The sequence below is a fragment of the Brassica napus genome, chromosome A8, assembly GCF_020379485.1.
Source record: "Brassica napus cultivar Da-Ae chromosome A8, Da-Ae, whole genome shotgun sequence".
Classification (NCBI taxonomy): domain Eukaryota; kingdom Viridiplantae; phylum Streptophyta; class Magnoliopsida; order Brassicales; family Brassicaceae; genus Brassica; species Brassica napus.
In genome coordinates this window covers 22,165,754-22,177,202 of record NC_063441.1, presented here as the reverse complement: position 1 = coordinate 22,177,202, position 11,449 = coordinate 22,165,754, and the positions used below count along the sequence as shown (strand labels likewise).

The 11,449-nt window shown below is 40.0% G+C and overlaps 3 protein-coding genes across 3 annotated transcripts; 2 read left to right on the top strand and 1 right to left on the bottom strand.

The window, feature by feature from the left end:
• Positions 1–1,252: 1,252 nt before the first annotated feature.
• LOC106362293 (RNA polymerase sigma factor sigB-like) lies at positions 1,253–4,025 on the top strand. The gene is made up of 7 exons (XM_013802162.3): positions 1,253–1,509; positions 1,742–1,923; positions 1,992–2,591; positions 2,840–3,070; positions 3,153–3,293; positions 3,366–3,566; positions 3,657–4,025. Exons 1-7 carry the CDS (start codon positions 1,431–1,433, stop codon positions 3,939–3,941), a joined length of 1,719 nt encoding a protein of 572 aa, XP_013657616.1. The 5' UTR covers positions 1,253–1,430; the 3' UTR covers positions 3,942–4,025.
• Positions 4,026–4,501: 476 nt separating this feature from the next.
• On the bottom strand, positions 4,502–5,622 carry LOC106362294 (syntaxin-related protein KNOLLE-like). Its single transcript, XM_013802163.2, has one exon. It carries the CDS (start codon positions 5,527–5,529, stop codon positions 4,609–4,611), a length of 921 nt encoding a protein of 306 aa, XP_013657617.1. The 5' UTR covers positions 5,530–5,622; the 3' UTR covers positions 4,502–4,608.
• Positions 5,623–7,650: 2,028 nt separating this feature from the next.
• Positions 7,651–11,364, top strand: LOC106362320 (leucine-rich repeat receptor-like protein kinase PXL1). Its single transcript, XM_013802198.3, has one exon. It carries the CDS (start codon positions 8,085–8,087, stop codon positions 11,145–11,147), a length of 3,063 nt encoding a protein of 1,020 aa, XP_013657652.1. The 5' UTR covers positions 7,651–8,084; the 3' UTR covers positions 11,148–11,364.
• The last annotated feature ends 85 nt before the right edge of the window (positions 11,365–11,449 follow it).

Below are 11,449 nucleotides of genomic sequence, written 5' to 3'. Positions count from 1 at the left end.
GACTGATAGTTGGCGTTACTTTTTTTTTACCAAAGACTAAGAAGAGATACAATCACCAAAATATATAGATTCACCAAGATGTAACAAATAGATACAATCACCAACAACTAAGAAAAAAAAAACACATAGGGCAAAGACATACATATATAAAAAGATTGACCCTGGTTAGTTTATCCATTCATATATGCAAGTCAGCAAAAGAGAAAAGAAAAAAACACTTTATTTTGGAAAATCAGAATAACAACACCACAGCCAAATGTTTGTTTGATTAAAAAGATATAAAGAATCATGGTCATCTCTCTACATTCTTCCCCTTGTTGTTCACTAATATTGATGAAAATTCATCAACATGTGCTTCGGTGCTCTTCTTATATTCATCTCGCTGTCGTCCCACCATTTGATACCTAAACTATACGTTCTCTTGCTCTCCCTTCTTTGCCACTGCTCTCATTAAATTATTCTAACTGTAGACGTTGTTTTTGGGACCCTAGTCTCATGAAGTGTAGTCCACGTTTGCGAATGCCCATGTGACTCGTTGTTATAACGTATTGAAAAATGATTTGCATTTTAGTGGATATAGTTTTCTTCTGATTAAGCAAGAAGAAAATGACAATAATTCATGATCCAATATGTTAGGAAAAGACTCATATAAATAACTGAAAATGTATTACCATGGAGATACATAGGAACAAGTCTACTATCACCATGGAGATACATAGGAGCTGGACATTTTATCTGTTAAATTTGATTCAATCCAAAAAAACCAGATATCAGTAAAGTTTTACAGCAAAGCAAATACTAAAAAATCAATATCCATTAAAAATAAATCAAATCACAAATACTAAAATTTTAAGAACCGAATATCCAATCCGCTCCGACAAACATATATATATTGATTAAATGTATATTTTTAAATGTAAATTTTTAAATAATTTTTATTTTAACATATGATTTAATAAATTCTATTCACAAAAAAAATTAAAGACATCTAAAATCAAATGTTAAAATTCTAATTAAAAAATGTTGTTACTTTAAAACCAAAAAAATTATCCCGCGCTTTTATAGAGCGTGTCAAAATCTAGCTTATTCCTTATATCTTCAATATTTTTGTAGTCTATTAAATTTACCAATTTAATACAATAATGTTAAAATTTGACTAGAAATCAAAATACTATGTAATGATCCCTATGAGATTGGGCCTAAACTGAAGGTTTAATAACCAAACGGGCTAAGTTAAGGCCCAAACAACTCCGAAAGTTTAATGAACAAAGGTGAAGCAGAAGAGTCAACCCTTTGACAAGCTCATTATCCATTCCTCGTCTTCATCCCCATCACCAGTTTTCTCGCACCTTCCCCTCTCTCTCTCTCTGCAATCTCTTAAACGGCCTTCAATGGTCAGACATAGCTTTCGAGTTTAGCCGGAAAAGAGCATGTCTTCTTGTCTTCTTCCTCAGTTCAAGTGCCCTCCTGATTCTTTCTCTATCCAATTCAGAACCTCTCACTCTGTCTGTAAGTAATTCTCTTCCTATTCTCTCTCATTTACATTCTCATGTTAATATTAAACCTCTCCAAAATATTAAGGTAGGCTTGATTTGGAAGGTGTGTAAGGTTTAGTCTCTATGGTTCTGATTGTACCAAGCTCTGTCTGAACAGTAGCCACATCTAATTTCTAGTTGGTAGGGATTATAGATCACAAAAACGACGACGTTTTAAAGATACTTGTTATGTCTTAAATGTGCAGCAAAACACAATAAGGGTACAGTCTTCTTCCAACCACAATGTGCAGTATCCACTTCACCGCCGTTATTAACTTCCGTTCTTGATGTGGCCAAGATTAGACTACCTTCTTTTGGTACTGATTCAAATCCAAGAGTATCAGACAGGCAATGGACTTATACAGGAACCATTGGTCCTTCCACTGAGGTCATTATATTTAATTATGTTTGCCAAATGGTTCAGCAAGATTATTGACAACTTCATTGTATTTCTAGGCGAAGTATTTAGAAGCTGAAACACTTCTCACAAGCGATGAAGCAGTAGTTGCAGCAGCAGCAGCTGAAGCAGTGGCTCTTGCTAAAGCCGCTGTCAAAGTTGCGAAAGATGCCACGTTGTTTAGAAACAGTTACAACACGAAACTATTAGTTTCATCAATGGCTGGGGAGAAACGGTCCAAGTGGGATCAGTTTACGGAGAAGGAACGTGCTGGCATATTGGGACATCTAGCGGTTTCAGACAGTGGAGTTGTGAGTGATAGAATCATATCACCACCTGCTGCACCTGAATGTAATAACAAAGAGTCTTCTCATGATTTAGAATCAGAAAAGGAAGAAGTTGATGTGGAGGAGGTTTCAGTGAGTTCAGCTGTGAGATCTACACGCCAAACCGAAAGGAAAGCTAGGAGGGCAAAAGGGCTAGAGAAAACTGCATCATGTATGCAGTCTTCTGTGAAGACTAGTTCCAGCACTAGAAAGAAACGTGTTGCTTCACAGGAGATTGACCATAATGATCCTTTGCGTTATCTAAGGATGACAACTAGCAGTTCAAAGCTTCTCACCGCCAGAGAAGAAACAGAACTCTCTGAAGGAATACAGGTTTGTCTCTGATCTTCCAAACTATAAACTAGCCACTTCCTAATCTTCTTAAGGTTCTAGATTCTAGGGAAAAACAATGTTTGGAAAATCTTTTAAAAATCTTAGAGAGTGATGAAACTAATGGTAGATGGTGTAATCCAAATTATACATTTGAATTTATATGAAAAATAAACTACCTTGACATTCTTGTTTGGTATCTTTTTTATTGTGGTTTCTTGATCATAAACTTTGTGGGGTTTGTGATTTAGGACCTTCTGAAGCTGGAAAGGCTTCAAGTAGAGCTGACTGAGCGTTGCGGCCATCAGCCAACCTTTGGACAATGGGCTTCTGCTGCTGGAGTTGATCAAAAGACTTTAAGAAAACGTATAAATCACGGCACACAGTGCAAGGACAGAATGATTAAAAGCAACATTCGTCTAGTCATTTCGATTGCCAAGAACTATCAAGGAGCTGGGATGAACCTCCAAGATCTTGTCCAGGTTCGAGTTCTTAGATCCTTATCTTTTGTAGTTAACTACATCAGTATTGAGAGAAGTGATAAATATAGAAAATGCATCACAGGAAGGATGCAGAGGGCTTGTGAGGGGAGCAGAGAAGTTCGATGCTACAAAGGGTTTTAAATTTTCAACTTATGCGCATTGGTGGATCAAGCAAGCAGTGAGGAAGTCTCTCTCTGATCAGTCCAGAATGATAAGACTGCCTGTAAGTAGTCTCATCCCCCAAATGTTTAAACAAAAGTCTGGTTCTTGCCTGATCATACAATGATTTGGGCAGTTTCACATGGTGGAAGCAACATACAGAGTGAAAGAGGCAAGAAAGCAACTGTACAGTGAAACAGGTCAGCAACCAAAGAACGAAGAAGTTGCAGAAGCCACAGGACTGTCGATGAAACGCCTCATGGCTGTTCTACTCGCCCCTAAGCCTCCAAGGTCGTTAGACCAGAAGATCGGAATCAATCTAAACCTCAAACCTTCGGTTTGTCCCCCCTCCTGAACATAACACACACCATACATAGTATATATAGTCTTCTTCTTGTTTTGCTTAAGACAGTAAATGTGAATGCAGGAAGTGATATCAGACCCTGAAGCAGAAACATCAGAGGACATTCTGATAAAGCAGTTCATGAGGGAGGACTTGGACAAGGTGTTGGACTCGTTGAGCACGAGGGAGAAGCAGGTGATACGTTGGAGATTTGGGATGGAAGATGGGAGGATGAAGACGTTGCAAGAGATTGGTGAAACGATGGGTGTGAGCCGTGAGAGAGTGAGGCAGATCGAGTCCTCTGCCTTCAGGAAACTCAAGAACAAGAAGAGAAACAACCACTTGCAGCAATACTTGGTTTCACAATAACTTTTACCAATTTACTAATGTTTTGTGCATAGAACCAGATTATAATTCATTTTCACAATCATATAAAGTAAAAAACATTCATCATTGCATAATAGTTTGGATACACAAAGCAAGGATTAAGACATCCTTTTTAGCCACAAAACAAACACTAAGTCATGTCTCAAGAAGATGTGAAACTGGTAATAGTGGGAATGACAACAATAAGAATGCTCAAGAGCAACACAATGATACCAATACTGAGTAATGTTTTGTGCATAGAACCAGATTATATGTCATTTTCACAGTCATATAAGGTAAAAACATTCATCATTGGAAACTTTTAGCAATACTTGGTTGCACAGTAACTTTTACCATTTGCTGAGGAATGTTTTGTGCATAATTCATTTTCACAATCATATAAGGCAGTGTTCTAAAAATCAGTATAGACGGCCTTAGTCACCCACCTAGTTGGAAAATCGGGTGTAGACGAAAAGAGTTTTTCAAATAATAAAACTGGTCCTAGCTGTCCGTCTAAACAATAAATCTCTGTAAACCGCCTAACGATTTTTAGAACATTGATATAAGTTAACATTCATCATTGCATAATAGTTTGAATCACAAACACAACAAAGCAAGGATTAAGACATCCTTTTTAGGCACAAAACAAACAACTAAGTCAATGTCTCTCTCAAGAAGAGGTGAAACTAGTAAGGATAGGGATGACAACAACAAGAATGATCAAAAGCAACACAATAATACCAACACACATCCATTTCCTACTGCTCCTCTGATGATTCTTCGCCGTCTTAAGCTCCTTAGCCCCATCCTTAACATAATGCCCCGCGCTCATCACATGATGCTCAATCTCATCCATCTGCTCCTCCTGCGCCTCAACCATCACAGCCATATCCAAAAACACCTGGTGAAGCTCCAACAAACTCTTCTCAATCTCTTTCGCCGCGTCGTACCTGTCCTGAATCTCAACAACCGTCTCCAACACCTTCCCTCTCCCATGCTCCTGAATGGCTCGAGTTAGAAACTCTTCCCCTCCATCAGTAACGATCTTCTCAATCATCTCCTCGTCAGGTCTCTCTCCGGTGACAGTGAAGTACCGTCTCTCAACGGTCTCTTTATACTCACTCATCATCCTCTGCCTTAGTCCTTGAAACTCCATCATCACTTCTTTTAATTTTTTTCTTAAACCGTTGGTTACAGTCACTCTGCTTCTGTAAACCGGAGTTGTTCCGGATAACCGTTTAATCTCCCGGTTCGCTCTATCCATCTCCTCGAGGTTCGATTTAATCGATTTGGCTTTGCGTAAACCGGAGACGATCTCGTTGGAGATCTTGTTGCGGAGAGACTTCACGGATTCGGATCTGTGCGCGGATTTGCTCTCGTCGTTGTACCGCGAGATCCGGGAGAGCGCGGCCTCGATCAAGGACATCTCTGATTTGACTTTCTCGGCTTCTTCGAGGAAGGAGGAGAGGTTCTCGTCGGTTTTGTTCGTCATCTCGAGATCAGCCGGGTCGGGGCCTGATTCTAGATCCTTCATCGCTGCTTTCTTTAGGTCGACGTAGCTCGTGAACGACTTCGTCATTAGATCGTTCATCTTAGATCTGAGATTCTCTGCTCAAGGATTGTGAGAGTTTGGGAGAAGAGAGATGAAGCTTCTATAAGAAGCTCAGATGGAAAAATAGCCGTTAGTGTCTTCGTCTTCTTCTTCTTCTTCTCCAACGGCTATCTTTCCTTTTTTTTAATTAAGAGAACTTTATTTGTGAAGATTTCGAAACGGAAAAATAATAGAGGGACTACACTGTAATTACGTGTATGATTTAATGCTTTATTATTGTGAAATTGGGCTTTTCGTGTTTGTTACCCACTTTACTTGGGCTTTTTTTCTATGTCTTTCTTATTGTGGAACCGGCTTACAATTTGTTTAGGCGGTTTAAATTAGATACTGGAATGTTGGTCCTCTTCGGTTTGGTTCGATTCTCACAAGTTTTTTTTATAACATTTGTAAGAAAATGGATTATTTTTTTGCTTAAAAGGATAACTGTTTCAATATGATTTCACATATAAAATATTTATTATTTCAGTAAATAATCCATATAAAATAATCCATTTTCTTACAAATGTTATAAAAAACTTGTGTATAAAAATGGATTATTTTTTTGCTTAAAAGGATAACTGTTTCAATATGATTTCACATATTAAACATTATTATTTCAGTAAATATATTCAGTCATTTCTGTTTCGTAAAACAATTTTTTTTTTGTTATTTTCTGAAAATCAAAATAAAACCAAACCACATACAAAAAGTAAACTAAAGTGAAGAAAATTGGAAAGCTCTTAGCACATGGACTCCAGCTTCATCATACCTCTCTCTCTAAATTACCGAAATTATGATCTCATCATGATAGTACATATTAATAATGCCATGTAACCTATCATGATATCATGTTTAGGATTGTTGTTATTCCTTTCAGTATTTTCATATTTTTTTTAAAAAATGTAATTATGATAAAAAGGCCCATATGGGTGCATGTGAAATCCTAAGTGGCATATTATAAAGTTAGGTTTGTGCAATTACTTTTCTTTCTAGAATAATAGAGGATGTTTCACAGGACAAAAATTGCAACTAATTAATTCGATAGCTACTGTCCATCTAACTTGCACAATTACAAAAAAAAAAAGTTTATACTTTTACTCGGTCGATAAGGATCGTTCACTTGTCTGCATTTAGCTCTAAATGCATGTATAGTTGATCAAGCTCCTTGACCGGGCATACGCAAAACCCCATATATGTATATATGATAGACCTCAAATGCCTTAAGATCAAATGAATATAATTTAGAAAAGAAACCGAAAATTAAATTCAAGTACACAATATATCATAAAGTTTGTGTTTAGTAAAACATAATGTACATGTTTGCAATAATTAAAGTGCATAACTGTGTTAACATGCACGGAAGTGTTATGGGACGTTCCTATTTGCAACTTGGCAATGAACTTTCTTATTTGTCTTTAATTATGTTCTAACAACGTGGGAAGATTCTCTCAAGACCCTCATATCGTACCATGTGAGTTTTTTTTGACGGCATACGGAAATTAAGAAAACATTCTCCCGGCTAATGAAAGATTAAACGGATTCTTGAAACAATCACACACCAGCCTTTAATCTCCTTGAAAAGTCCCACATCTTGATAAAATCATTGTATTGCAGTCATTTAAGGTATGGTAAATACATCAATACATAGCAAAACATGTTTAGAAAGCCATCAACAACAAATGGATTGAAGCAACAAAGAAAGTAGGAGTGTTATCTAACGTGGATGTATATTCGAAGTATCGAAAGGCCGTTAGTAAGCATGATCGACCACTTGTGTACTCTATGATCATAAAATCGACCGGACCATGTACAGGACCCTGCCTTTATGATCATAAAATTCAACCGGACCATGTCTGATGGTCCATTTACTCACACATTTAAGATGATCAAAATGTACGTTACGTTGACTTAAAAATGATCTATCAGCATTGTTCCATGAAAGTAACATTTATGTGTTTGTGAAAATTAAACACATGTAAAAAAACATCATTAGTGTCAAAATTCAGACGTGAGGTGGAGTTAATTTCTAGAAGGTGATAGTTTTTATTTTGACTGATCTATTAATAGAAATGAAAAAAGCTAAAGTAGAGCACTAAGCGAGACACATTCTCTGGCCATGTTTCACTGTCCCACTAATCCCTAATGAGGACAAAGCTTTACAAGTCACTCAGTGTCTTATGATTAGCTGTTTGCAAACCCAAGATCCCACGATCATTATTTTAATCTCCTTTTATCAGCAGTTTATTGTTTGATGTCTATACAGATCAGCAACACATATATGAGATAAATCGTATCATCTTATATGTTAAAAATACACAAAACCTAACTATTATATGTATAAAATTCCACCGATGGAAAAAAAGAAACACAATCATGATAAAATAATTGAGAGAGATTAAAATAAATTAAGATTCTGACTTAATCATTGTTTTCCAGCTTTTGGTTTCCACTCTCTCCTGTTATCAACTCTTCGCTTGTGGACCTTTCAATCTCAGTTGCACCATTGGCTTCCAAATGCCATAAGCTTAGCCAAAAAAGTGAAGAAGAGAAAAACAATGACGATACCTCAACTTTTCTTTCTCTTCTGTTACATTACTTCCTCTCTTGTTTTGTCTGAAACATTTCAACAACAAGAGATCTTGTTGGCCATCAAGTCAGACCTGTTTGATCCTTCTAACAATCTCCAAGACTGGAAGCGCCCTGAGAATGCTACAGAGTCTGTTCATTGTCATTGGACCGGAGTTCACTGTGATCAAAATGGCTTTGTAGCTAAGCTTCTTCTTCCCAGCATGAATCTCAGTGGAAACATCTCAGATCAGATTCAGAGCTTCTCTTCTCTAACAGTCCTTGATCTCAGCAACAATGCATTCGAGTGCTCTCTTCCTAAATCTCTTTCTAACCTCACTTCCTTGAAAGTCTTCGACGTGAGCGTGAACAGCTTCTTTGGAACCTTCCCTTACGGTCTAGGAACGGCCACTGGTCTTACACACGTCAACGCCTCGAGCAACAATTTCTCCGGGTTTCTCCCTGAAGATCTCGGCAACGCGACTACGCTTGAGGTTTTGGACTTTCGTGGAGGTTACTTTGAAGGCACCGTGCCTTCTTCTTTCAAGAGTCTCAAGAAGCTGAAGTTCCTCGGTCTTTCTGGTAATAACTTGAGCGGAAAGCTACCGAAAGTGATCGGTGAGCTCTCTTCCTTGGAGACAATCATTCTCGGTTACAACGGCTTCACTGGCGAGATTCCAGAAGAGATTGGGAAGCTGAGGAGCCTCCAGTACCTAGATTTGGCTGTCGGGAACCTCACTGGCCCTATTCCATCTTCCTTGGGACAGCTGAAACAGCTTACAACGGTTTACCTCTACCAGAACCGTCTCACGGGGAAGATCCCTCGAGAAGTCGGTAATATAACTTCTCTGGTGTTTCTTGATCTCTCTGATAACCAGATCACAGGAGAGATACCTAGAGAAATAGCTGAGCTGAAGAGTCTCCAGCTTCTGAATCTGATGAGGAATCAACTCACGGGAACCATTCCCTCGAAGATCGCTGAGTTGCCACACCTCGAGGTTCTCGAGCTGTGGCAAAACTCTCTGGTGGGTTCTCTACCGGCCGATCTCGGCAAGAGCTCGCCGTTGAAATGGCTAGACGTCTCATCAAACAAGCTAACAGGCGCAATCCCATCCGGATTGTGCTATTACAGAAACCTCACGAAGCTCATCCTCTTCAACAACTCGTTCTCAGGACAGATTCCAGAGGACATCTTCTCGTGTCCGACTCTGGTCCGTGTCCGGATCCAGAAAAATCTCATCTCTGGACCAATCCCAGCTGGCTCGGGAGACTTACCAATGCTCCAGCATCTAGAGCTAGCTAAAAACAACCTCACCGGTCAAGTCCCAGATGACATCACATCATCCAAATCACTCTCGTTCATAGACATATCCTTTAACCATCTCTCCTCCCTACCTTACTCCATTTTCTCAAGTCCTAACCTCCAAACTTTCATCGCCTCGCATAACAGCTTCGCTGGAAACATCCCTAACCAGATACAAGACCGTCCTTCTCTGTCCGTCCTCGACCTCTCCTTCAACCGTTTCTCAGGTCAAATCCCGGAGAGGATAGCTTCCTTTGAGAAACTCGTGAGCCTAAACCTCAAGAGCAACGACTTGATAGGAGAGATCCCCGATGCACTAGCCGGGATGCACATGTTGGCTGTACTCGACCTCTCAAACAACTCTCTAACCGGGAACATACCGCCGAGCTTGGGAGCCTCACCAACGCTAGAGATGCTGAACGTGTCATACAACAAACTCACAGGCCCCGTTCCTTCGAACGGTCTCTTCGCAGCCATAAACCCAAACGACCTCGTGGGAAACGATAACTTATGCGGTGGAGTTCTACCTCCCTGCTCAAAGAGCCTAGCTCTGTCAGCAAACCCCGGGAGAAATAGAATCCACTTGCATCATGCAATCTTCGGGTTCATAGTCGGAACAGCAGTAATCTTGTCTCTAGGAATAATCTTCTTGGCAGGGAGATGGGTATACAGAAGATGGGATCTCTACAGCAACTTCGCCAGAGAGTACCTCTTCTGCAAACAGCCTCAAGAGGAATGGCCGTGGCGACTCGTGGCCTTCCAGAGACTATCCTTCACAGCGGGGGACATCTTAACACACATCAAAGAAGCAAACATAATCGGAATGGGAGCCATGGGGATAGTCTACAAAGCAGAAGTCATGCGACGGCCGTTACTAACAGTAGCGGTTAAAAAACTTTGGAGGTCACCATCACCAGATATCGAAGACAATCATCATAGTATTCAAGACGAAGATGACGACGACATTCTCAAAGAAGTAAACCTCCTAGGCAACCTCAGACACCGCAACATTGTAAAAATCCTCGGGTACATTCACAACGAGAGAGAAGTGATGATGGTATACGAGTTCATGCCTAACGGCAACTTAGGCACGGCGTTACATTCAAAAGACGATAACAAATTCTTGTTAAGAGATTGGTTATCGCGCTACAACGTGGCCGTTGGAGTTGTGCAGGGACTCAACTACCTGCACAACGACTGTTACCCTCCGATCATCCACAGAGATATTAAATCGAACAACATATTGCTGGACTCGAGCCTCGAAGCGAGGATCGCGGACTTCGGATTGGCGAAGATGATGCTCCACAAGAACGAGACGGTCTCCATGGTGGCGGGATCGTACGGGTACATAGCTCCCGAGTACGGTTACGCGCTGAAGATCGATGAGAAGAGTGATATATATAGTCTTGGTGTGGTGATGCTCGAGCTGGTGACGGGGAAGATGCCGATAGATCCGTCGTTCGAGGAGTCGATTGATGTGGTGGAGTGGATTAGGAGGAAGGTGAAGAAGGGGGAGGGGTTGGAGGAGGTGCTTGATCCGAGTGTTGCTGGAGAGTGTAGGCATGTGATTGAGGAGATGCTTTTGGCGCTGAGGATCGCGCTTTTGTGTACCGCGAAGCTTCCGAAGGATAGGCCGTCGATTAGGGATGTGATGACGATGCTCGCGGAGGCGAAACCGCGGCGGAAGAGTGTGAGTCATGGAGGAGATCTGCCGGTTTTTAGAAACTCGCCGGTGGTGGGGTTGATTTAGGAAGACGGAGGCGGGAAGGGTAGTTTTGTCATTGCGAGGGTTTTGGGCCCGTTGTATTTGATTACTTCCTCTCTTTTTTTTTACTGAATCGAGCCCATATTAGGCCTGTTGAAGACAATGTGACATCATCATTCGAGTTGTAATAGGTCCTCTTTGTTAAGTGGCTGCAGGAATTGTATTTACTGTGAAATTAATAAGAGACTAAAGTTGTAAATAATATGAACAAACATTTTGTTTTTGGTACCGAAAAGAAAAATTTTGTTTCAAAAAATCTTATTTTTTACATTTTCAGTGGATGTTTT

Bases quoted from the DNA above. Each gene is read 5' to 3' on its own strand.
- LOC106362293 (XM_013802162.3), top strand. From the start codon at position 1,431: ATGTCTTCTTGTCTTCTTCCTCAGTTCAAGTGCCCTCCTGATTCTTTC. The intron at 1,924-1,991 runs GTCATTATATTT...TTGTATTTCTAG, and splicing joins CCATTGGTCCTTCCACTGAG to GCGAAGTATTTAGAAGCTGA. The intron at 3,071-3,152 runs GTTCGAGTTCTT...AATGCATCACAG, and splicing joins ACCTCCAAGATCTTGTCCAG to GAAGGATGCAGAGGGCTTGT.
- LOC106362294 (XM_013802163.2), bottom strand. From the start codon at position 5,529: ATGAACGATCTAATGACGAAGTCGTTCACGAGCTACGTCGACCTAAAG.
- LOC106362320 (XM_013802198.3), top strand. From the start codon at position 8,085: ATGACGATACCTCAACTTTTCTTTCTCTTCTGTTACATTACTTCCTCT.